General features: G+C 40.6%; 2 protein-coding genes across 5 annotated transcripts in view; both read right to left on the reverse strand.

The window, feature by feature from the left end:
* Positions 1-27859, reverse strand: part of EXOC4 (exocyst complex component 4) — a 761449-nt gene that overhangs the window by 706726 nt on the left and 26864 nt on the right. For 2 of the 4 annotated variants that reach the window (XM_058728676.1, XM_058728679.1), the window contains exon 3: positions 19995-20189. The exons of 1 other annotated variant lie outside the window; for it this stretch is intronic. In XM_058728676.1, the coding sequence (XP_058584659.1) occupies positions 19995-20189 (195 nt within the window). Of the gene's footprint in view, positions 1-43; positions 65-19994; positions 20190-27859 lie in introns of those variants that run through there. One more of the 4 variants, XM_058728678.1, reaches the window with a different exon arrangement.
* LOC131510954 (elongation factor 1-alpha 1-like) lies at positions 4001-5719 on the reverse strand. Its single transcript, XM_058728680.1, has one exon. It carries the CDS (start codon positions 5639-5641, stop codon positions 4259-4261), a length of 1383 nt encoding a protein of 460 aa, XP_058584663.1. The 5' UTR covers positions 5642-5719; the 3' UTR covers positions 4001-4258.

The raw sequence follows: 27859 nt of genomic DNA on the forward strand, positions 1-27859 counted from the left end.
GAGACTACTTCTAAAAGAAAAAGAGAATTTATGTGAACCCTACCAGCATACATCAGACTTTGAAGAGTATAACGTGGTTAGGCCTAGTTGTGCCTTTGAAGGTGCACCATCTAAGAGGAATAGTGCTGAAGGAAACAATCTTGTGAAAGATAAACATTTGCAGCAACGTGGATGGAACTGGGAGGTATCATGCTGAGTGAAGTAAGTCGGTCGGAGAAGGACAGATATCATATGTTTTCACTCATATGTGGATCGTGAGAAAGTTAACAGAAGGCCATGGGGGAGGGGAAGGGGAAAATAAACAGTTACAAACAGAGAGGGAGGGAGGCAAACCACGAGAGACTCTTAAATACAGAGAACAAACTGATGGGGAGGTGGGGGAGAGGGGAAAGTGGGTGATGGGCATTAAGGAGGGCACTTGTTGGGATGAGCACTGGGTGTTGTATGTAAGCCAATTTGACGATAAATTAAAATAAAAAAAGAATAGAGGAAAATTTTTCACTAAAAAAAAAAAGGATAAACATAAAGGCATCTAAAGCACCACAGAGCTGTATGTATCATTCATTCCCACACACACTGCCTGTTAACAGACACAAGTGTGATGGCCTCCCCGACCACATTATGTCATTCATTTCCTCAGAAGAAGTCCACATACTAATGACTGAAATCAACTTTTAATCACATTTAGCTTTTTAAGACTAAGACTAAATAAAAGCACACTACATGAGGGGCACCTGGGTGGCTCAGTCAGTTGAGTATCTGACTTCAGCTCAGGTCATGATCTCGCGGTCCGTGAGTTCGAGCCCCGCATCGGGCTCTGTGCTGACAGCTCAGAGCCTGGAGCCTGTTTCAGATTCTGTGTCTCCCTCTCTCTCTGACCCTTCCCTGTTCATGCTCCATCTCTCTCTGTCTCAAAAATAAATAAATTTTAAAAAATAAAAATAAAAAATAAGAAAAGCACACTATGTGAATGTCTAAATAATTCTCACTGTGATCATGAGGCAGAGCTTGGTTAGCCTAAGTCTACATGTGTGCCTACATACAGACAGGCTCTTGCTCGCTCTTCCTCGTACACACATACACAGAGGTAAATGCATTTTTGACATGAAAGCTACGAGCAGAAAATAACAGTCATCACCTCTCCTTGACCTGATCCAGTTCGACAGAAGAAATGGGATATGAACGGTGAAGAGAAAATAAACTACGGAGAAGGAAACGCTCCTGGTGTGAAGTGCAATTTGGGAGATTTTAAGACAGAAAAGATTGGATGAATAAAAATGGAATAGGAATACCTCCAACAAATGAAGATGAGGGTCTCGGGGAGTGTGGAACAACTCACTTTGAAACCAAAGTAGTAACTGTAAAGGGGGGGAAATAAAGTATGTTTCGTATGATCCCATTTATCCATGGATATAAGATTACATTTGTCTTTCCATAAAGATCTAGATTTTTAAAAATCTTTTTCATGTTTATTTATTTTTGAGAAAGAGAAAAAGAGAGAGAGAGAGAGATCGCAAGCGGAGGAGCAGAGAGAGAGGGAGACACAGAATCCAAAGCAGGCTCCAGGCTCCAACCTGTCAGCACAGAGCCTGACGTGGGGCTTGAACTCAAGAACCACAAGATCATGACCTGAGCCAAATTCGCAAGTTTAACCAACTGAGCGACCCAGGCACCCCAAGATCTAGATTTTTTAAAGAAAATAACGAGGTGAAGAATATACTCTTACTATTCCTTAGGAGAAAAATAAAAGCAAGAGAGAAACACAAAGAAGAAAATAATAATAAGGAAAGGGGAAAAAATAGTTTCAAACAGAGGGAGGGAAAATAAGAGACTCTTAAATACAGAGAACAAACTGAGGGTTGATGGGGGTGGGCCGCTGGGGGGTAAGGAAAATGGGTGATGGGCACTGAGGAGGGCACTTGTTGGGATGAGCACTGGGTGTTGTATGTAAGCAATGAATCACGGGAATCTACTCCCGAAACCAAGAGCACACGGTATACACTGTATGTTAGCTAACTTGACAATACACTATATTGAGTAAAAATAAAATAAAACAAAACAAAACAAAATAATAGTAATAGTAGTAGTAGTGTAGTAAGAGTAGAAATAGAAAAGAGAGGACTACAAGCTGAACTCAGAGGGAGAAGAGCCCTACCCAGCTCCCCAAAGGGATTCCTATGCTACGACTACTCCCTGCTTAGGTTATACTTGTCAATATCCCTAAAAGGTACAGAGAAAGGCAATAAGTAGTAATACTTTAAGGTACAAAGAGAGGATGTAATTAGGGAGATAAACATGCTCCTAAAAAGTAAGGCGTTTAAGTAAAGGCAATAGATAACCAAAGCCATGAAACGTATCAATGATCAAAAGTGCTGATCACGGACCTACACCCGTGCACAACGTCACTGAGGAGCACGTGGGCAGTGAATACAGAAAGTCTGGGAGCCGCCAAATACAAACCGGCCTGAGGTGGGGGAGGAAAATGCAACGGCTTACCCACAAACACAGCACTTGTTTTGTGATGTGCTATACAATCAAATGTCAGTAGCAAGTAAGTCTCCTTAAGTTAACCAAGCAAGAAGGAAGGAATGAAAAAGTGGCAAGCCCTGAGCCAGCTCTGCCCCCCGAAGCCTGCCAGTTCATTCTCATGCTGACCCATAACTGCCCCTGTGACAAGAGCCCCTGGGCCTCATGCGAGCTGCCAACAATTCCAAATGGAAAAGCAGCCTCGCAAAATGACCACTGTGTCCCCAAGGAGGAAAAACAACAACAAATTCATTTACACTTATGCTCTAAAATGGATTTTAACTCGGGTCTGTAACAGAGAAAAGAGGATGCATTAACCTTTAGTGACATCGAGGTCCAGAAAATGAAAAATAATTTGGTAAGCCACTGGCCCATCATGTCGCCTTATCCCTTAAGGTAATTAAATCCAGCTGAGATATTTAAGCTTAAAAACCACCCACTGCACATCCACACTCAATTTGTTTGTAGGAATTTGCATGAAGATTTTTAACCCAAACAGTTCATGTTCCCAAAACAAAATTATAGGATAATATCAACTTTCAGAGCTACTTAATTGAAGTCTGTTTTTGTTTTCATTTTTTTAATATAAGGAAAGCACTTAACACAGTGCCTGGCACATACTGAGTGCTCACTGGAATCAGACATGAGATTTTTAACAGAATCTATTTATTCTGTGGTTAAAGAAATCTCACGGGGTGTTACTAACGTGCTAATGCTACTGTTTTCAGCAAAGTGTTGTTTCCATTACAAGCATTTGGATGACAAATTTTCTGAATATGTCTTCTTGACCCAAAATACAATTTATATATATATAATCAAGAGTAATTTTACCATTTCAAAGATTTGAAAACCATACCACAGGGAAGACAGCACGCTTATTTTTATATGAAAATACAGTGCTCCAATTTCCTGGCCTTCACTTATTAAAAGCTATAATTACGAAAGCTAGGCAAGGGCACTGTCTTCCCCCACTCTAACCTTACTGAGTGGTACTAAAACGGATTTTAAGAAAATAGTTATCAGTGCAACATGTGATCTCTAGAACATCAGTTTATAGAAACCTGACATTTATCTTACCTGGTTTCAAGAAGCCTGTAGCATAACATTTATACATAAGCAAAACTTGGTGAGGCAGAAAACAGCCAATCCATCCAAACATCACTGATGGTCAATTCTGCTGTATGGGGGATGGGGGAAACCTGGTTTCCAGGCATTTGCTAACATTCAGGCTTTATTAGAAATCATTAAATATCTTTGGGGTGCCTGGCTGCTTCAATTGGTACAGCATGCAACTCTTGATCTCAGGGTTGTAAGTTCAAGCCCCACATTGGGTCCAGAGATTAAAGATAAAATCTTAAAAAATATCCACGTTTAGATATGCATAACTACTGGTAAAAACACAACTAAAGAGTTTGTTTTTTTTGTTTTTTGTTTTTTTTTCTCATTAAACTTTTGTTTTAATGGGTCTCAAAATTCTGTGACAGATTTTTGGTCAAAGTTGTTTCCATTAAAAAGTACTGATTTTAAAAACTAATAACTTAAAACTGCCACACACAAAAAAAAACAAATGGTCCACAAAACATTCTCCTTTCCTTCTGAAGGTTTTACGATGCATTGTTATCATTAACCAGTCTTTTACTATTAAACTTAAATGGCCAATTGACACAAACAGTTCTGAGACCGTTCTTCCACCACTGATTAAGACTGGGGTGGCAGGTATTGGGGATAATATTCATTTAGCCTTCTGAGCTTTCTGGGCAGACTTGGTGACCTTGCCAGCTCCAGCTGCCTTCTTGTCCACTGCTTTAATGACACCCACAGCAACCGTCTGTCTCATGTCACGAACAGCAAAACGGCCCAGAGGAGGATAGTCAGAGAAGCTCTTAACACACATGGGCTTGCCAGGAACCATATCAACGATGGCAGCATCACCAGATTTTAAGAACTTGGGACCACCTTCCAGCTTTTTTCCAGAACGACGGTCAATCTTCTCCTTCAGCTCAGCAAACTTGCAGGCGATGTGAGCTGTGTGACAGTCCAGCAGAGGTGCATATCCGGCACTGATTTGGCCTGGATGGTTCAGGATAATCACCTGAGCTGTGAAGCCAGCTGCTTCCATTGGTGGGTCATTTTTGCTATCACCAGCCACATTGCCACGACGAACATCTTTGACAGATACGTTCTTGACATTGAAGCCCACGTTGTCCCCAGGTAGAGCCTCACTCAAAGCTTCATGGTGCATTTCAACAGACTTTACTTCAGTTGTAACATTGACTGGAGCAAAAGTGACCACCATGCCTGGCTTAAGAACACCGGTCTCCACTCGACCCACAGGGACAGTACCAATACCACCAATTTTGTAGACATCCTGGAGGGGCAGACGCAAGGGCTTGTCAGTTGGACGAGTAGGTGGCAGAATGCAATCCAGAGCTTCAAGCAGTGTGGTTCCACTGGCATTGCCATCTTTACGGGTGACTTTCCATCCCTTGAACCCAGGCATATGAGCACTTGGCTCCAGCATGTTGTCACCATTCCAACCAGAAATTGGCACAAATGCTACGGTGTCGGGGTTGTAGCCAATTTTCTTAATGTAGGCGCTGACTTCCTTAACGATTTCCTCGTATCTCTTCTGGCTGTAGGGTGGCTCAGTGGAATCCATTTTGTTAACACCGACAATAAGTTGTTTTACACCCAGTGTGTAAGCCAGAAGGGCATGCTCACGGGTCTGCCCATTCTTGGAGATACCTGCTTCAAATTCGCCAACACCAGCAGCAACGATCAGGACAGCACGGTCAGCCTGAGATGTGCCCGTAATCATATTTTTGATAAAGTCTCTGTGTCCTGGGGCATCAATGATGGTCACATAGTACTTGCTGGTCTCGAATTTCCACAGGGAGATATCAATGGTGATACCACGTTCGGCTTTCAGTTTATCCAAGACCCAGGCATACTTGAAGGAGCCCTTTCCCGTCTCAGCAGCCTCCTTCTCAAATTTTTCGATAGTTCTTTTGTCGATCCCACCACATTTGTAGATCAGATGACCAGTAGTGGTAGACTTGCCCGAATCTACGTGTCCAATGACGACGATGTTGATATGAGTCTTTTCCTTTCCCATTTTGGTTTAGGTTTAGCGGTGGTTTTCACGACACCTGTGTTCTGGCGGCAAACCCGTTGCGAAAAAGCTGTTTGGTTTTTTTTTTTTAATGTGGTCATTTTATGAATCATTTCACTGTTTCCCAAATTTAATGTCTACAGAGCACTTTTTTTTATTTATTTAATGTTTATTTTTGAGACAGAGAGAGACAGAGCATGAACGAGGAAGGGTCAGAGAGAGAGGGAGACACAGAATCTGAAGCAGGCTCCAGGCTCTGAGCTGTCAGCACAGAGCCCGATGCGGGGCTCGAACTCACGGACCGTGAGATCATGACCTGAGCCGAAGTCAGCCGCTTAACCGACTGAGCCACCCAGGCGCCCCTACAGAGCACTTTTTAAATAACACTAATGAACCATTAACAAGAATTCAAGAGATGAGGTTGGACTAAAGTAGCAACAAAACAGTCTCACAGGTGAGTTACTATGAGAAATTATTGAAACTGGGTTCTTAAATGTGACATACAACATCAAATAAATATATATTCTTACCAAACAAGACATACCAGATGAAAAATCAAAGAGACAGCATTCAGGACAACAGTTCACTAGTAAATGCTGTCTATACCTCTACTCACAGATGGAATAACACGCATTCATACCCCAAATGATGTCTAGTATGACCCTCTAGAAATCTCAGGCCACACCATTTCTTAAGGGTAGATTACCATATAATGAGCCAATTAAATGTATTTGGAAGTTTTCTTACACATATTTTCAGAAATAAAATTGGAGGGTGGAGGGAATTTTTTCATATAACATCTATTATTACCCAAAAGAACATTAGTGTCCTACTCACCACAGTTGGAAATGACTTTGATAACAGAACTCTGCTTTGGAATTGAAAAATATTTCCTTTAGGATAAACTTAAAAAAGGGACGGGGGGGGCACCTGTGTGGCTCAGTTGGTTAAGTGTCTGACTCTTAATTTCGGTTCAGGTCATGATCTCACCATTCATGAGATCAAGCCTGGCATCAGGCTCTATACGGACAGTGCGGAACCTGCTTGGGATTCTGTCTCCCTCTCTCTCTGCTCTTCCCCCACTTGCATGCACATGCTCTCTCTCAAAATAAACTTAAAAAAAAAAAAAGGAAGAAAAATACTTCCTTTAGGATTATGAAAATAAGCAAGCATTCACCAAATGTTTTCATACATGATACTGAACAGGACGGCATGTTTTGCTATTAGAAACCTATGCACTGAAGAACAAAGAAATCCCAAAAACTGTTTCCATAACTCAGTAAGTATGCAACAGTTACATTTAAAATGTACACAATCAAGAATTGTCTGGTATTTCAAAAAAGTTTACCGTGAGTTGAGAGATAAGTTTACAACAAAAGCCATCTTTGTAATTATGAACTACAGAGCCCTTAAATTTTCTTTCCCAAATGTCTATTTCTCAATTTCCTTCTAGTTTATTTTTTTAATGTTTATTTATTTTTGAGAGAGACAGAGAGAGAGAGAGAGACAGCACAAGTTGGGGGAGGAGTAGAGAGAGAGGAAGACACAGAATCCGAAGCAGGCTCCAGGCTCTGAGCTGTCAGCACAAAGCCCAACGCAGAGCTCAAACTCATGAACCACGAGATCATGACCTGAGCCAAAGTCGGATGCTTAATCGACAGAGCCACCCAGGTACCCTTCAGTTTCCTTCTAGTTTAAAGTAGGAAGTTATTGTTTCATAGTTAAGTGTTCATCTTCTGCTAGCCTCACTCAAGTTGATTAGGTAAAAAGATCTAGTTTTGTGCTTTAATATGAACCACTTGAAATGTTTTGGAGGAAAGTTGGCCATTCTCAACATTCAGTTGGCTTCACTGAAGAAAGACTGGTTTATTATCATTTTTATATTATTATTTCAGTTGGGGGAGAGGAGAGACACAATGGCAACTGACATTAGTAGCCATCTAACTAAACCACCTGTCAGCTAAGGAAAATGCTTATTTTGGCAATAATGTTCCCTAAAGAAAGCAAATGTGTTGCCACTGTTGAGCCTAGAACAAGTATTTCCTTCAGGACTCTCATAATTAAATGGTTCCAAAATGTTTTATCACTTTTCAATAGGTCTGTATGCCTCCCTTAAGGAAGTACTTTTCGAGTTAAGACATAACCATTCCGCAAATGTTGCCTTGGCTCAACATACAGATGTGTATCTTTTTAGATATGAAATTAGGCTATTCCAGAGAATGGATACCCTCTCCCTTCCTATACCACCACGAGTTAAACCTGCTGAACAGACTCAACTAAGAACGCCAAAAAACCTTGGCTATGAGCAACAAAAGAAGCAGGCCTTGGAATCTGACATTTACTTGGTGCCCAGGCCACTGGCCAGCTGCCACCTGGGCCCCTGAGCTGCTAGAAGGCAACCTGTGGTGGCTTCAGCCCTGCTCCTCAAGACAGCCCTATACCCAGAAGTATCCACATAGAGGGCTCAAGGAGTCCTAGATGGGCATAAGAAGTATTCCTCTGGACGCAGAATGAGCCAACCCCACCTTTACACAAGCAGGAGAGATGTTTATCACCAAGAACTCCAGATCAATCACTTACCAAACATTGTCATTTTGCTATACCACAGTGCCCAAAGCAGTAGTTTGGTTATCAGACAGAAATTTTTAAAAACCCAAAAACCAAAACAACAACAAAAACAACAACAACACACAGCTTTAAGCCCCTCCCCCAAACAAAATCACAGTCTTTTTCATGTATTAGTTTGAAATCGGAACCTGATCCAGTATTGGCTGTTTCATATGGTTTAATCCAACAGTTTTAGGAGATCTGAAAGCTTTGGTGCATCTAGGACATCACAGTGCTGTTTGTAGAACACTGCGGCCTTGATGGAACCCTGTGTTCTATAGGGTTAACTGCAACAGAGAATCTAGGAAAATTTCAACTGGCAGAATATTATATATGTGTGCGCGACATAAAACCACAAACATGTGACCCCCCAAAGGATTTTGCTGATCAAAATCCTGTTAAATATAAACTTAGTAACAACCTCCACTCGGCTTGTGTTTAAAACGTGACAGCAGCCACCACAGGGGACATATGCAGAAGATGGCTTAGACTGCTCTTCATACAAAAATGGTTAGGGGAGCGGGGGAGGGAAGTCGGGAGGCAGGGTAAGGGGCATAGAAAGCAGAATAAGGGAATGCCTGCAAGGCTTAGAGGAGTCTTCAGGGATCTATAGGAAAAACAGAATCCCTGATCCCAGCTTTACTGGAGAAGATTTGGCTCCCTAGGGTTCTGCTTTGCCACAGCCTGCAGGCCTCCGAGCTACTGACAGTTGGAACTTAAGACAGACTTCCCAAGAAAGCTGCATCACAGGAGCAAGGCCAAGCGCCTGGAGCATGAACACTTTTTCCCACCCTAAGTCCTCAGCCTGCAGCCAACCCAGTGATCCAATCCGGCAATCAAAAATGCCCATTCTTGAAGTCATCTGTGAACAGAATATTGATCAGCCCCATTCAGGTGCCCCTTCTCCCTCCAGAAACCCGATACCTATAATGCAGACTCAGCATATGCTCTCACCATTAAAAACAGGATGCTGTCTACTTCCATTCTGCTTTCATTACTGCTAGGGTTATTACATGTTTTTATTTAATAAACCTTCATCAGTTCAAATGAAGGGCTGTTATTAGTTGTGCTAACAGCCAAATGATAATGCTCCAGAGAGATATCAGTGCTTGTTGGTGCATTAGCAAAGAGAGGAGAAGGGCTGAGGTCAAGCATGTGTCAATGTAAATGAGGTGATATTAGGTAGTAAAGGCTTAATGCAATAGACTGCCGGGGAGCTAATGGAATTTACAGGATGCAGCAAATGAGATGAAGTTATTGATAAGTGAGTGAGCGGAGGGGGGGCCTGTAAGATAAAGTGCTGTCAAAGAAAAGCCCATTTACTTGTGAATTTCTTCTTTAAACTATCTTCACAACTATCTTAGAAAACAAAACTCACAAGAGATCAAATGTGACTTCTGATTTTAACAAAGAGCTCATCCTACCACTGCTGTGACACATAGACTTGGTTTAAAAGCATACCATTTGACTAAGCTCTTTCTTAAGTCTTCTTTGGGGATCCCCCCAACTTCTTGGTTTTCGTTTTTTCTTAAACATCAGGGCCTTCTACCACAAATAATTCCCAAAATTTAAGCAGACATCTTTGGGGGTTTTTTTCCTCTTGTCAAGTAGGGGTGGTCAGATCTAAGATATTCCATAAGCCCAAGTCTAAAAGAATGACAGTATCTGAGAAATGAAATGTTGAGTTTTCTATTACAAGAGACATTTAAAGGCTGTCAGGACTGGAGTCCTACCCCAATTTCACAGATTAAGGAAACCAAAAAAAAAAAAAAAAAAAAAGAGTGAGGCCTAAGGCCCAGGAATGTATTTTTCTTAACCTTTATTTTTAATTCCCAATTATAAAAATACATGATCAAGAAAACTCAAAAACACAAAATCCCAAAGGAAAAAGATGGTCCACATTTCACTACTCAGGTAAAATATGTTTTAATCTGATTCCTTCCAAACGATTTCCATACAAAGTTTTGAAAAAGTATTATTATTTTTAAATAGGCTTTTTCCATTTGGCAATACATTGGGAACATCTGCCCATTACCAAATATATTTTTAGCATTCATACTACTCCATAAAATGAATATTCCCCAAATGATTTAAACCACTTCCCCATACAAAGTAGTTGCTATATTCTTTTACTTTCACAAATCTTTCTGTGATAATTATCCTTGTATAGATTTTTTATCACATAATTAAAATGCTTAACTCTTACCATTCTAGAAGTAGAATTCCAAGTCCAAAGTAATGCACATATTTAGGGCTTCTAACATATAATGCCAAATTTGGAGCCTTATTTGTTCTAAATCAACTTACAACAGATCAGTTCATAATTACTTTCCTGATGAAATTAAACATACCTAACACCTTAAGTGAAAGTTAAAATGTCAATTGCTTATGGGCAAGATTGTGTGTGCGCGCGTGCGCACACACACACACACACACACCCCAATGGGGAGCCTGGGTGGCTCAGATGGTTAAGCGTCTGACTCTTGGTGTCAGCTCAGGTTATGATCTCAAAGTTTTTGAGTCCAAGCCCCACATCAGGCTCTGTGCTGACAGCACAAAGCCTGCCTGGGATTCTCTGTCTCCCTCTCTGCCCCTCCCCTGCTCAGTCTGTCTGTCTGTCTGTCTCTCTCGCTCTCTCAAAATAAATACATAAACTGTAAAAAAAAAAATCCTTCTTTGTGCCTAATCTAATGGTCCCTCCAATTCTCAGTTCCCATCAGTGCTCCATAAAGACAGCACTAAATCCTAGGTTCCTACTCCAAAATACAAGGGAAGAGACCACTAGGAAAGACATCCTCATTTGACAAGGGTCCCAAAGCCACTTACTTCTGTCATCTTTTTGTTATTCTGGGACAAGAACAAGTTACAGAACAATTATCTTAGGAGTTGGCAAAGGAGGTCTCTGAGAGTCACGTCAGGCTCACACTTCAATCAAGACAAATTCCCAATCCATTATTAATGCCCAGCACTTACACAATTCTTTACTAACATCAACTGTTAAAATCCCACAAAGGAATGTGAGAGGAAGAGCTAGGAACAACAAGTAATTAGTACTGGGATAAATCACAGAGAAAACATACTTCAACAAGCTCCTATCTGGTCAAGCCAAGCAAAAGCTACTGATCCACCTTCCCCAGTCATCGTCAAGTTGAGACAGAGGGCTCCCATCAACATGCGTCGTCACCTGCAGCTACTTATACATATATAGGGTCCCCATCTGGCCACACAATGACCAAACAGAAACCTGTTTGAGGAAGTCCATATGTGAGGCTGAAACCTGGAATATGACAGAGGAGGTCAGCAAAGGCCTCGTGTATTATTCCTGCCTTAGTTTATTCCTCATACGGGGCGAAAGTATATAAAAGGGCATGTGCACACAGGTGATCTGATTAATGCATTAGTGATGGTTGCACCAGGAGAGAGAGAAAGGCTTCTCGGTATAAACAAGTCCCAGGTGATAGATGACCGCTTTTCTCTTACCTGGCACTTTGTCATAGTGATGATGACGCTACTTACACCTTCTTAAATTTGTCTATTGCCTTATATTTTACAAAGCACTGTAACCTTACCAAATTTCACTTTTATTCTCACAGCATGTCTACAATCTGGATAGGGTATTTGTAGATCCACCCTAGAGAAGAGAATACTACATAACAGAGAGAGACAGTGATTTGTCTAAGCTCGCCGAACTAGGGAGTTGTTGAGTCAGGACTAGAATTAAGAACGTCTGGCTTCCAAATCCATTCTGTCTGCACTACACCACCGATGTACCTAGCCACCACTCGTCAGTAAGTAAATCTGTGCCCCAATTTCAACCCATGAAATCCCAGTGCAATTCCAATAAGAAACCACAGGAAGAAAGCAGCAGGCAGAGCACCAAGAAGGCAGCCCTGAAGAGTTCAAGTCCACCCAAACCTGGAGAGCATCTAATTTAACCACTCAACACCATTCCTACTGACCAAATAATCAGGCTATAAAATCAGAGTAAGGGCCCAATACTTGTCAGCCCTACCCAAAACCTGCAACAGAGGATGGCAACAAAGCAACTTCACACTGCAGTATTTCTACAAAAATGTACCAATCACTGTGCAAAGTCTGTCTTGTGCAAACACAGTAAAACCTTGGTTTGTGAGCACAATTCCTTCGGGAAACATGCTTATAATCCAAAGCACTTTTATATCAAAGCAGATTTCAAGAACCCCTGGCTCAGGTGTGATCGTGTGACATTCAGCATCACGTACGACTCATACTGCAAGACATCACTCATTGATCAAGTTAAAATTTATTAGAAATGTTTGCTCATCTTGCAGTACACTCACAGAACACGTAACTCACAGTCCAAGGTTTTACTCGTACTTGGTTTCTAACCCCTCAAAACTGGTATCAAAAGACACCAAGGACAACTAGTTTTACTCTGTTAAGTGGCATAGGGTATACCCGAGATCTACAGTTCCACATTTATCTGTACAATGGAATCACCTGAAGAATGTCAAATTACTGAAGGCAGTGTACCACCATCAGAGACTTCAATGTCATCAGTGTAGGGTGGGACCTGGGCTTTAGATTTCTTCAAGAAGGTCCCTAATGTGCAGAGTTTGGGAATCACTGCCCTACAGCCAAGCGAGTCAACTGAAAACTGCTGAACCTTATGAGGTTTAGTGTAATATAACAAAATTTCTATTTGCTTTAAAATAAAAGAGGCAAAGAAGAGCAGATAAAAGAACAAAGTAAAAGGGAAGGAAAGCTAATACAATGACCGGGTGCTTTTCAAACAGTGTGCTACCCTAGCCTTCAAAAACAAATATAAATAAAAAAGGGCATTGGACACGAACACAAATAATTGTTTACAAGCCCTGTGCTTTTACTCTCCAGGAAAAAAATAAAGCTGCCACATTAGGCCTACTCATTTAATTTTAGACAACTACCAAGATTTCTTGTTTAATACCTTTATTTTCAGCTCTTCCTAAATCTTTCTGAAAAGATCAGATGTAGGCGTTTGAAGGCCTGAAGGGGTCCCAAATGCAGCTAGAAGCAGCTATAGCTGACCACCTTATTTATAGAGCAAACCATACTACCCTACCTCCATCCCCAATTTTCCTGATCCCCACTTTCTTGTTATGCTCATCGTGATATGAGACTCTTTATTTGTTCACTGTCTCTCCCTATTAGCATGTAAGCTCCTTCAAGGTTAAGGGCACACATTCAGATATATTTCCCAGCAACCGGAAGTCATCGACAATGGCATCATACCATTCTTTGTTAAGTCTACCAAAACATGTGCCCGATTCTTTCCTGTTATTAGTACAGAATATTGGCAATGGTCTTTCAAATCAATATTCTACACTGGAAATAGATGGGCTTAATGGTGGCTATTTCATTATTGATCACGGATATATTTTTTAATGTGTAGAGAAATCTATATGGAATATTGAAACATTTTTGCAGTCACTTACCACTTTCAGGTTAAGTCCAATAAGTTCACTAGAATGTTCCAGCTCTCGATATTTATAGAGTTTTCACCTCAATACCATTCCCACAGTCATAATGAGAAAAAACAGCCCTAGGAGATCTTAGAAACTCTCAGATCAGACGAAAGGGATGTACACTTTGCCCCCTTTTTCTTTCTTGTGCATTAATCATTTGATAGTAGATGCATGATCACCCCTTCCCTGCCCATAATATGAGAAAAGAAGAATTTGTCTATTTGCTAATGACACAGTTCTAATGGCAGCATAAAGAACAAGCTTGCTGGTCCACTGGTCCTGCCATCTAAGCACTGACAGAAAAAAATAGCTTAACATCAACTACTTTATAACACTACAATCAACATTATTGATAAGTACCCTCCAATAGTGAACTGGCTTATATCTACTTACAATACTAGCAGAAAAACACACTTAGTTACCTAAGAGTCGATTCTGCAACAAACTGATCCTAGATAGTTTACTGACAAATTGCATTGCTATGAACATATCGTTGAAGTAAGCCAAAAAGGTGATTGACACAGAATCTGAAATTTGCCCATGTCAAATCCCAAATATATGGGAAAGAACTTTGGGGTCCTGATCATCCTTCTGTGCATGTGTTAGATCAGACTAGCCTTGTTTTCAGAGAAAAATCTTTTTTTTTTTAAGATTTTATTTTTAAGTAATCTTTACACCCAATGTGGGGCTTGAACTCACAACCCTGACATCAAGCTCCACCAACTGAGCCAGCCAGGCACCCGTTTTCAGAGAAAAATCTTATCTAGGCCTGCAGGAACTCCTTGGACTACATAAAATGTGGGGTAGTCTTTCATTTAGATAGATGTCCATTTAAGGGAAGAAGGAATCCATAATGCCTAACCTAGCCAGCCCTACTCCAACTCTCAACAGTTCAGAACAAGTCCACTTCCGAACACTTTGCAAACTTCTCACGTGGGAGCAATCACCATTACCCTTCTTACAGTATCCATTAAAGTAATCAATTCACTATAAATAACATTTCTAAGCACTTACTGTGTATACTGCGTGTACTTTATATAAATAGCTTAGTATCTCATTTAATCCCTTCAACAATCCTTGGGAGTAGATGTAATTCTCAACTCCCAACTTTCGGCAGGGTCAAATAATTAGCCCCAAGTGATCCAGCTAGTAAAAGTCAAAGCCAGGACCCAAACACAGGTCCATCTGACCCACACTAACATTCACGACCTTGATTGTTATACAACTAATGCGAAGGCTCTTGTAAGCTGAAACCATTAGAAGTATATTTTTATTATAGGAGCTTAGAAAACCATGAGATTAAACTGCTGCCTTACTCCCTTTATGCCCGATGTGGCCACATTTTCAGTGTAAGTGATATAATTCCACCATACTATTCTCTCAAAGCACGTGGGATTCTCTGGGCAGAAGGCGACTACATAAATCTAAGTAGTTATTATAATAATCCTTATCTTAGTACACAGCTATGATTTTTTTTAAAAAACTATAAATAGAAAAACAAGAGACATCCAAAATCTCTACAATCTCAGGAAGACTTAAAAATGAAAAAAATGTAGTCCCAGGCCTTGTGACGGTCAGCTCAAGTGGTTCAAAACTACCCACACTGGCTTAGTTTCCACTGACTGAATGCAATTATGAGTCGACTTCTATGGGTTGATAAATCAGAACTTGGGTAAGTGGTTTTCAAAGCTCATCTGTGCAGTTTTCGTGTGATGCAGACTTCCACATAAATTTTCCTTTAAAAAAGTTCATAAAAATATTAACTATCATCAAATACCTTCCTGGTTAGCTCATGCCACTGGGAAGAAGCTGCTGTTCTTATATTAATAATTCTTCCCGGAATTAATCAGTCATTGTACATTAGAACCAGCAGCTGGAGTGTTCTGAGTGATAATGAAACCTGTAACAAGGCATCTTCAGCCGTCTTTTCAAGACAATAAGGGAATTAAAATTTCAATTTAAATGCAGAGGTTTGAAACACGCTTCACTGGCAAAATTACTTCAATTAATGTGAGTGGAATACAAAGGACAGACTGCAGAAATGTGATGCAGCAACCAGAAATTATGTCATTAATGTGCTTGCATCAACCCAGCACAATGACTGCAGAGGTCTAATTTAAACCATACATATCGCAAAGCTACAGGCTACAATATTAATCAAGTCTCTGATTTCAATGTGACGGATGCAGGCTTCTTGTTGGACCACTTTTAGCCTTTCATGAGCTAACAGCAGCTGTTTACCTTGAAGAAGGAAACAAAAGGCCATGCCTATTTGCAGACAGTCCCTGTCATGACAATATAATTATTTTAGGCAATACTCAGGTTATCATATCAAAAGAAGAAATAGATATCCCATCTAGAGGCCAAGTCTCTAGCTATCAGACCAGTGTGACAGTGAAGTAGGAATTGCAGGGGCTGACAAGGGCCATGGGTCACCACTGATTTATTTACTCTGGATTTATGAACCTGAGTAGGGATTACACTCCTGGGTGTCTGCACCTGCCTTACAACGGAAATGCAAAATCTTTTGATAAACAGATCCAAGGAAATCGGAGAGTTTTGAAAGACTTGATTTTTTGTCTTCACTTTCCTATGACGTCTTTTAGCAAGCATGTTTCATTTTGACCCTCGAGATGCCTTAAGTAGATTTTACTTCTAATAGCACATAGCCACGGGGAAAGGAAATGTGAGTATTTTTTCACATCAAGTCCAATGAAAGAGCAATTATAGCCCTTACTATTCACTCATATACAAAAGGCCAAATTGAAGGAAATTTCCAACCTTTTAAGCACACCTTTAATCCTACCTTCATGAAATCTTCATTGTACATTAGGATGCTCCAGCTCCTCAGATCATACAAAGCGACTACCTCGTCGGAAAAATGGAGAGCACATCAGAAACCCATCTCTCATAGGGTCACTGTCAGAATTAAATGCGTTAACAAATGTGCTTCTTAAATGTAATGACATAGCGAATACTCAGTACATATTGGCTGCTAGTGTAATTATTGTTTTTTGTTGTTCACTCAAATATTGCTAAAGGGAAAGGCTGGAAACTGGAAGACTTTGTCATTAAGACAAACACCAAACCCAAAGAAAAAATCAGACCAGAGACCCTAGAGAGGAAACACCTCTTTCCTCTATTAAAGTCTTTCACATGGTTACCCATCTGGCTAACGATCTGTGAACCCTGACTATATGAGGCCCAAGGTGCTCAGCACAAGGCAGACAAAAATAAATAAGATATAGCCCTTGCCCTCAATGACCTACCATACAAACAAAAGCAATTGTATTACAAGGAAGTACATGCAGCTTATGGAAACAAACAAACAAAAAAAGGCATCTACTCAAGTCAAGTATTCTCAACCACGATAAAAACAAATGTCTAATTTTTTGGAAAAAGCACCTAATCACCTGGGACATTCAGAGAGCTAAAGAAATCTGAGCTAATCAATCAATCAATCAATCAATCATTTTCCAGGCAGACAGGACTGGGATTAGATTCAGGGACATATGATCAATTAAACATCTATCACATCCCTTCATCACTAACAAATAACTAAAAATTGTTATTAATAAAGCGCCACTGTTAAAAAATATGATAGCCAGCAATAAGATATATTTAATACCGCTAAGGAACATATTACTAAGCATTATTATATAGAGCATAAATGAAGATCTCAATAAATGAGGTCTATCCTGTTCACTGAAAGACTCGGTAATATGAAGATGAAATGCTTACAATGAATCGGTCTCATGACGCTTCTTGCAGAATGTGACAAGCTGATACGAAAATTCATACGGAAGAGTAAAGGGCCAAGAATAGAACAGACAGTTCTGTCTGTTTTGACAAGCAAGGTGAGGGAACGTCTCCACCTGCTATCAAGCTATATCATAAAATAACGGTAATTAAAACAGCATGGTTTCAGTGCAGATATAGACAAGACCAATTAATAAAAATGAAGAGCTCAGAAACAGACCCATGCATACGTGAAAACTTGGTATGTGACCAAGATGGCATTAGAAGTCAGTAGGAAATAAATTTAGCAAATGGTCTGAGCTAAGTGGCTTTTTACATAGAAGATAAAATTAGATCCCGAGTTTATACCATATATGGAAACAGAGTCCAAATGAATTAAAGAAGACATAGTAGATTCTCTAGAGGACACTGGGATAGAAAAAATTTTTCTTAAAAATCAGATAAAGGAAAAAAGAAAGAAATCTTACCACATTAAATTTCAAAACTTCTTTGTAACAAAGGGCTTCATAAAGCAAAAATATATACCACTAACTAGGAGAAGATATTTCAAATACCTCTGACAAAATATTAGTGTCCATTATGTATAAACAATGACAAACAAGGAAAAAAAGGAACTTCTGGGCAACACAGCTCATATACTCACCCCTTTCTGGAGGTAAATGCTCCTCCTTCCCACCCCACTCCTCCCAACCACATGATTTTAGTTAGAACTGACAATCATAGTATTCAAGCTGGCCCAATCTGGACCCTATCCATGTTTTCTTTGGGGGGGGGGGGGGGGGGGTTAAGTTTATTTATTTATTTTTGAGAGAAAGAGAGTACACAAGAGGGGGAGGAGCAGAGAGAGGGAGGGAGACACAGAATCCGAAGCAGGCTCCAGGCACCGAGCTGTCAGCAAAGAGCCCAACATGGGGCTCGAACCCATGAACCGTGAGATCATGACCTGAGCTAAAGTCGGATGCTTAACTGACTGAGCCATCCAGGCATCCCTGTCCCTGCACGTTTTAATTAAAAGAAATTTTCCTCCGCAAAGCTGGAAAGACGTTGGCCACAGCCCACACCCTTTCTCCTCCCCCAAACACCCAAACCCCACCCACTTGTGAAAGCAACAGTCTGCAAGAGGACAGTGAGGACAACAGGCAGAGAGAACACACAGGTGGCATTCCACATCTCCTCCTGTCCTGTTAGCTGACTGGTTACAGCGACTGCTTACTGTTTACTCCTATCATACACCAGGTTTCAATATACGACAGAATATCACAGCGTATCTCACATCTTAGCGACCGAATTCCCTTAACAGGTTCTCATGAAGGACTTACAGCGTAATTCTTTTTGAAAATCTAAATTGGAACCATTTGGAAGATTTATCCTGCTTCTCCCACCAAGTCGTCTCAGTGTTTTTTTCAGTGTTACAGCCAATCTAACTCAGTGAAACAAAGACAGGGGACTCTCACCTACTGTGGAAAAGAGGAACCAAATGCAGTCACCTGCTATGGTGGGCTTCTGTAGTCCCCAGGCAGCTCGAGTAACACCGGCAGTGGGGTGGTCATGTGGAAAGCGGCGGGGGGGCGGGGGTGGGGGGTAGATAGAGCAGCCCTCTAAGAGCCACCAGCCCTGGGAAAGTTAGGATTGTTAGGAAATGGGATGTGTATTATTTTTTATTCATCTTCTTGACACTCAGCACATGGACCACCAGTAACAACATTCTCTGAATTTTCATTTCTAATTCAAAAAGTAACAGAATGGGAGCGTCCAGCTGGCTCAGTCAGTAGAGCATGTGACTCTTGATCTCAGGGCTGGGAGTTTGAGCCCCATGCTGGGTGTAAAGCTTACTTTAAAAAAAACAAAAAAAGTAACAGAATGACTCAGAGGCTTAAGGCTAGTCTGTGGAGTATGCTTGCTTGACAAAGTCGCTTCCAGAATTATTGCTCCAAAATTATTTTCTTGCTCTTCGGTTTAAAGGAAAAAACAAAGCCCTCACATAACAATCCCTTCAAAGAATTTGTGGAACGTGAAGTCCGTAAATATCCTTAAGTTGTCTCTCATACAGATTTCATTCTTTAAAATGGGATTCACTAGGGGTGCCTGTCTGGCTCAGTTGGTAGAGCATGCAACTCGTGATCTTGCGGTTGTGAGTTAAAGTCCCACATTGGACATGGAGCCTACTTTAAAAAAGTAAGTAAATAAAAAATAAAATAAAATAGGATTCATTAGCCACCTTCCTCTGAAATTCAAACATCTTCATTACCATGCCAACGTGATCTAGGCACCAGTTTCTTAGCATTACGCACCTTGCCATTGTTCCAAAGGCAGATAACGCATAAATAATCGCCTACCACTTCCAACACTGAAATCAGGAAGAGAACCGGTCAGGCTTCACCTACAAGGGCTTGTGAATCCCAAGAGGCGGTCTGTAATGTGCTACGTGAAAGACAGCGGTCAGAGAACAAGAGCAAGGGCTTTCCTATCTTAGCAGAAATGACCGTTCGCACAGGCAGCTCTCTCACCAGCATGTCGGTGGCACTGAGATAGTGCTTGCTGGCCATGCACTGTTCCAGCTTCTGAGGCACTTGCTTGATATTCTCAATTTCATCCAGCAGGTTCAGGACATGCTTGTGTTCAATTCCTTCAATCCACAATTTCCGGAGCTCATCCCGTTTACAGTGCAACAGCATCTTGCAAGAAAGCAGGTTCTCTTTCACCTGCGATAAACAGATTCAACCTTGGGTCAGTCCAGAGTCTTGCCATCCTAAACCTATAATCTGGTTAGTAGTTTTCACTATCAGTGTCACTAGAAGTAACAGTTCCCAATTCCCCCTCCCACTAGTTCCCCGTGGTTGGCTGGCTTGCAAAATTCTAATCCTGGTTCTGACACTGACTCGCATGGATGGGGGTCTCCACCTCTGTGTGTATCTGCTCTCCTGTGAAATGAGAAAACTACTCCTAACCTACCTTTGAGTGAATCTGGAAGAAGCTACTTAGGATATACAGCACTCTGAAGACAGGAAGAACCCACGGATGTTAAACTATCTAAAAGGGAATGACTGATCGAGTCCATGCTCATTCCTTCCCAATTCTTCTCTGCATGTTTCTTATTGAGCAGACAGCTCACTTGGACCACCCTAGATCCACAACTTCAGCTGAAGCTTACAGCCAGTGAACTGTGCATTCATCTCAACTAACACGAAAATAAGCCCACTTTCCAGAAAAGAGGAGACACGTCCAGAGACAATCTCAAAATAAAAGCACTAGGACATATCAAGGATTTTTAGATATTAAATAAGACAATCTCAAACATTCTCATGGATCTAGCTTAGTGACCAGTACGGCACAGCTCGACAGAACAGGAGGAGAAGGAGCAGGAGGTAGTCACGATGTACATGATGAGCACATTTTCATGTTCATAATTAAGGCTTTTCAATTTTTACAACATGAAATAAAAAGAATCAGGACCTTTCACAATTCACAGAACTACTCTCATGTACTTTTGACAGTCCTCACATGTATTTTTAAATTCGAATTCAGTATTTGTTTAATTTGGTTTTTGTTTTAGGTAAAATTTATGAATACATGTCAGTTATACCATTTGATGAATTTTAGCAAATGTAAGACACCTGTATAATCCAAACCATCATGTATAAGACATTTCCATCAGCCCAGAAAGTCTACCACGTTTCTGACCATTGAAAATTTGTCTTCCACAAGATCTGGTGTGGTGGTGCACACACTCATGAACACTATGCTTCTGGTGATTATAAAACTAAATTTTAACATTTTCCGACAAACAAGGAAAATATAAAGATGGAATGCTAAGATCAGAATGTTTCTTGAGAAACATTTCTCTGCTGAGAAAGCATCTACTCTATCCCAATAACTTTAGGACAATACACCTATCATACTTTTATGAAACTCTCCAATGTAAAAAGAACCCTAAATAAAGAGATTCTGTAATCTCTCCTGATAAGCACAGTGGAATGATTATTCGCTTTGGAAGGAGTCATGGACCCTTTTGAAAAACTACCAAAGACAGTGCTAATTACCTCCACTCCTTCCTTCCCCTTTCTGCAGTCCCTAAGTGATTTTTTTTTTTTTTTTTTTTTTTTTTTTTGCTAATCATAAAGCATCTAGAAAAGAGAACGGGGGGGGGGGGGCGGGAATGGTATATAAGAAGGTAACAAAACTTTTCAAGTTGGCAGGAAGATGGAATGTAGGTAATTCAGCAGAGCAGAGTGATCTGAAAGTCTTAGTATGGAGACGGGTTTGCTACCACTGACAAGGAGGTGCCGAGGACACGGAAAGTCAGAGCCCTGGGCCAACACCTTCCATAGGGAGTATTTTGAGCCCTGGACCTTCATCAATCCACACAGATGGGTAATTCCCTCCCCCCAAACACTGGCCAACTAGAAGGCTTATGATCTGAAGAAACTCAATCAGAAAGGATCCAGGCCAGACATCACTAAGGGGAAGGTGTGAGGCACCAGACTGCAAACACAAGAATGATATTAAAGTGGGCCTATGGAACAGTAAAATCCTCAGCCTGCTCTGGACACCCAGCCTCCTGCTAGGGTTGCCTCTAAATACACTCAGCCCGAATTTTAGCTCCAACACAGGAAACTTATGGCCTTCCCTGGGAAAGATGACAAGGCGAAAAGACCCAGAGTTAGTGACACTTGAAGTTTCACCAAGGAAACTACTGGGTTCCTGCACAATCATCACTAGGCAAGGCCCACAACATACTCTGAGCTTTCCAATCAGGTTTGTACTGACTCCCTCTTTCATTCAAATAGTTAGACAAGGACCACCAGACAGCCAAGGAAAGCTTGGAATACACAAAGGCAGGCACCAAAACAAACAAAAAGAAAAAAGTGCTGGAGGGGACTGGGCGGGGCAGGGGACACCAGAAACTATGCAGAACAGAAATTTTTTAAAACTATAATCAATATCTCTTAGGAAAAATAGGAAATATTACATCAATGAAACAAGAATAGGATGCTATAAAAAAAAACACAAAAACTTGAGAATAAAAACAGCTTTGGAAATTAAAATATGGTAGAAAAAAATCCAATATAAAGGTCAGAAGCTAACTTTGAGGAAATCTACAGAGAATAAAACAAAAAACGAAAGGTGGAAGATAAAAGAAATGAGGAGACTGATCCAAGAAGTCCACTATTTGCCAAATAGGAGTTCCAGGGGAGGAAAAATGAGACAAATGGAGTAAAGAAAAATACAATAATAAAAGAAAATGTTCCGGAAGACATGTGTTTTTAGACTGAAAAAGTACACCAAGCGTTCAAGAAAATGGAGTGAAAAAAGAACCATGCCAGGACATGTGATCCTGCTGTGCGAGAACACATGGGATAGAGAGGCGATCTTAAAAGCTTTTGGGGGAAGTGGGGAGGGACAGAATCCATATAAAGCATTATGAATCAGAATGCATCAGACTTTTCTCAACAGCAATGCTAAAAGCTACAAGACAAAGGAATGATATAGCTTCAAAATCCTGAGAGAGAATTATTTCCCAGAAAAACTATCAATCAAGTGTGCGGGAAGAATAAAGACATTTTCAGACTTATAAGCTCTCAAAATGATAAACCTTAGATGCACCATACCTCAGCAAGCTAGTGAAGAACGTGCTCCATCAACACAAGAGAATAACAGAAGACCAGAAACACAGGATCCAGGAAAGGGGAAAACCAATGCAGAAGACAGGCAACAGGAGGATTCAAGCATTAACTGCAAGGAAAACAGCAACAACAAAACCGCACAGGCACAAATAGTATGCTGGATGGCTCAGAGGGAAATAGTCACGTAGCTGTAATAAAATGAGCACCATCTATTTAACCAACAACTAGGATACAACTAGAGAGAGGATGTGGGAAGAAGATGAAGTAGGGCAGGGGAAAGGGTGGGAGGGGGACCTAAATTCTCATCTTCCATAGCTGGAAGCTTATATCCAATGTCTAAAGTAGAAAAAACAAGAATAGTATAAGCATATTACTAAGAGTAAAAGTCAGTGTCTCTGAAGTTTTGGAAGTGGGACTGGGGAAGGATGAGGTAGGGAAGTACTGGTTTTTGTCATCACTTACGGTTTTGACTTTTGAAAATATTAATTGAAGTATGGTTGACAATGTACTATTGGTTTCAGGTATATGACACAACGATATGACTACCATATACATTATAAAATGCTCACCATGACGAAGTGTCATTACCATCTATCGCTATGCAAAGTCGTTTCACTATTACTGACGGTATTCCCCAGGCTCTACTCTTCATCCCTAGGTCTTATTTTGGAACTGTGTATCTCTTAATGCCCTTTATTGGACTTCTTAAACATATTTCTCAAGGCTATTCCCAGATCCTCTTGGCACTCTTGGTCTCTGGGCTAAGAACTCCAACTATTAAATCCATTCTCTTTTAAATCCTTAGTTAAAATCTGTTAGAATTTGATTTCTGATAGTCTACTTTTATCACCTGGGTTCTGTAATTCTCGGATTTTTCTTTGGTGTCTAACAGTTATTATGGAAATTGTTAAAAATAAATTTTATGTCGTGCAACACCCAACTAGGCTCTTGATCAAGAGGGCTCGGGATAAACTTACTTAGTGCCAGTAAAGCTTGGCAAACTCCTTTCTGATTGGGAAAAGGACTGTTAGGGCATTTCACAGCAGGATATATACAATGTAGTCTGCTCACTTCTCATTTTTGCTTACTACATGGAAGAAAATGGAAAAGAAAAGTAGACTCTGTGTTTAGGGGTGGGGAAGACGGCATCAGGCTGTGTAGAGAATGAACATCACCAAAACTATTCCCTAGACTGAGTTATTAGCCAAAGCTCCAGACATAAGAAGGTACAAGAACTTTTAATATTAAATTGCCCCGAGGCCTCAGCTTTTTGATTAGAAAGTCACGGTTATGAAGAAATGTTATTTTAAAACTTGGGCGGCAGGGGGTTAATACTACTCAGTAATAAAAGAAAAGAAATATGAAGAATCTCAGAAACATTATGCTGAACAAAAGAAGCCAGATACAAAGAAGTACATACTGAAGTTCTAGAACAAGCAAAAATTAATGTAGTGATGGAATTCAAATCAGCAGTTGTTTGGAGCAGGATGTGGAGGGGAGTGGGAAAGGAGTAGAGGAACACAGTCTTTTCACTCCAAAGGAGCAAGGGGGAACTCTCTGGGGTGGATGGGAACACATCCTAGGACATATACATTTGCCAAAACTCACTGAACTGTCTTCTAAAATACTGCAGTTTATTGTATGTCAATTATAGCTCAATAAATGTTTTTATACAGGGAAGAGAAACAGGACTGTATCCATCAATGAATATCATCTAAAATGTGAGAAAGTTACCAAAGTACATCTAAACTTTTATTTCTCGATGTGGTAACAGTATTTTAATTCCATTCTATTTTAATTTATCAGGATAATTAAGATTGAAAAATTATCTTCCTGTTTCTTCTTGAAATAAATCCATGGAGTCAAGCTATTCAAATCAAGACATCGAAACCCACGTACAGAAATCCTTCTTCAAACACAAGTTTCCTTTCCTTCCTGAGACTTCTAGCAACTTCACATTTGCTCCTAATCACCTGTTCAGCCACAGCAAGAATTTCAGTTTCAATATACTAGAACTTCCAGCCATGCTAATTAGAGACTATTAGCAAAAGAGAAAATGAGGGTAACAGGCCCCAAGAGGTTACTGTGAATGGGTATGGGAGAGGATACAGAAAGCAGAGAAATAGAGTTATTCGCACCCTTGACTTGGGGAAGATGAAGACAGGAGGAAAACTACCTGGAGCCTCTGAGTAACAGAGATACATGTACGAGAGGCTGATGGATCCAGGCCTTAAGTCATCAAATTCAATGTCTTTCTGATTTTGATCAAGGATAATGGGAGGAGGGACTGCCTTTGAGTGTGCAAACTGTCTATAATAAAGCACAACAAATGCGCAAGCACCCCACTGAAACTAGAGACTAGAAATGTTCTACGCAAGGGATGGTAGGTGAAAACTAATGTTAACAGTCAACGTCATTCTTAATTCTGAAAGTACAAAACAGACTTTCTCTTCTGTAGTTAAAAATAAATCTACATAGGGGCACCTGGGTGGCTCAGTCGGTTGAGTGCCGACTTCGGCTCAGGTCACGATCTCGCGGTCCGTGAGTTCGAGCCCCGCATCGGGCCCCTGTGCTGACAGCTCAGAGCCCGGAGCCTGTTTCAATTCTGTGTCTCCCTCTCTCTGACCCTCCCCCATTCATGCTCTGTCTCTCTCTGTCTCAAAAATAAATAAACGTTAAAAAAAAATTTTTTTTTAATAAATAAATAAATAAATCTACATATAAGCGTGTTCATGGGTATTCTCCTGACCTGTGTCCAACCCATTTTTTTCCACAGCCTTCTAGAAAGTGCCTAGAAAGAAGTACAGAAACACCACTCACCGTTCTGTTTAAAAGCCTTTTAGAACTGCAGATCACTTTTAAATTACCCTCAAACTTTTATTCCCATGCTTTTGTTTCCTTAGTTTTGGAGGAGGAGGGGCGGGTTTAGCTGCCATTCTAAGGTCTTAAATTCTCTGAGAGGCTCCACAGAACCCCTTCTGAGGGCAATACTTTTCCGTTAAGTTGCAGAGTCTTGACATGGTACACAAATACAGATACAGTTAAACTGAACGGAGAGATGAGCGCATAGTTCTTGTGACCGCATTAACACGCAATACTGCCTAGTACATTTTAAATTATGCTAGCGCATTATTGCCCACCGTTTAGCCCACCTTTCTACCCTTTCTCCCTTTCTCATAGAAGCAGCCGGGATTTTTTCATCACACGTTTGGGCCGTAAACAATTTCCTACCACAACCATGTTGCTCTACTGCGACATGTTCTATATTAAGATTATTCTTTGTTCTTATTCTGCCTCTTAAGGTATAGTTTCATATAAAAGCCACAAAATTATTTTAAATGTTAAGTAATGAATGTTGCACTACTCAATGATTAAGCTCTTAACAACTTCATTTGAATAATCACATATAGTTATTTCCAATTACAGGCAAGAAAAATGAGTTAGCAGTTTCATCTAGTACCAACAGAGCAGCTGAAATTGGGGGGAATCGTAAAGTGTTTGTGCACACCTCACAAGAGAGACAAGTATCTGTTTTCCCTTGTCTTCCAGCTTCTGTGATAAACATTAGACAGACACTTAGTATCTTTAAAGAAATCTGATGTCCTCTCGTCTACCTAGTAGAGCATGGAGGAAACACTCAAATTCAAAGACCAACAATCACATTCAAATTCAAACATTACCCAAGTTCCCAGCTTGTATCCATTCATATCCCTCTATTTTGGTGCCGCTGCTGGAACAGTCATTATTATGAGACACTGGCAGTACCTGTGGCTTCTGAAGTTTTCTAGTACAGTAACATCTCATTCTGACTGATATCACTATGTGTTCAACAGTAATAATAGGGTAGCCTAAGTATTTTGATTATCCACATCACTCAACCTGATCAATCATATATATCTCTTGTATGGACATGTAAATTTTTTAATCTAGAAAAACATTCCCAATAGACTTGACTACCTGGGAAAAGAGTCAACTCTGTCTGTCACCTCAATATCCCCAAGGACATAGATCCTCCCAATATAAATCCATATACGAAACTATGAACATAGTGGGAAATGTAAACAGTTCTGTGTTCTCGAGCTTTAAAAGCGTGAACATGAACACCTTCACCTGCCTTGGTCCCCACCAAAATCTACTCTCAGAATAGCAGCTAGCCCTTTTAAAACGTTAGTTGTATCATGCCGGTTTTATGTTCAAAAGCTGATTACAGTGGTCTCCCGTCACAAAGAGTTATGAACAAAGTCCTTACAGGCACCAAAACCCCACGTGACCTGACCCACTACACTGTACCTCACCACCAGCTCTATCTCTCTCTCCCTCGCCCTCTCTGTCCAGCACTCTCACCTCTCCCCACCCCATTTTGCTTCAGCCCCACTGGCCTCCTCACTGCTTCCCCCAAACTCCTATCATGTTCTTGCTTCAAGACCTTGCTGCCCCTGCCATGCCTTCTTCCTAAGGCGCTTCTCCTGACTCTCCCTCAGTTTCTGCAGGTGTTGGCTCAAATGTAACCTCAGTGAACTCTGCCCGGCTAGGCCACTGAAGCAGCAACTCTCTATTCTCCCTTCCTTGCTCTTGGATTCTTAAGTACAGCACTTCTTACCATCTGTTAGACAGCATTTTACTAATTTATAGTGGGGTCTCCCTTGACTAGAATGTAAAGCAGAATGTAAACTCTACAAGGACAGGAATTTGTTTGATTCACTTCTAGACCCCAGAGCCTAGAGCAACGCTCAGCACCAAACAGGCAC

This window comes from Neofelis nebulosa, chromosome 4 (genome assembly GCF_028018385.1).
Source record: "Neofelis nebulosa isolate mNeoNeb1 chromosome 4, mNeoNeb1.pri, whole genome shotgun sequence".
Taxonomy (NCBI): domain Eukaryota; kingdom Metazoa; phylum Chordata; class Mammalia; order Carnivora; family Felidae; genus Neofelis; species Neofelis nebulosa.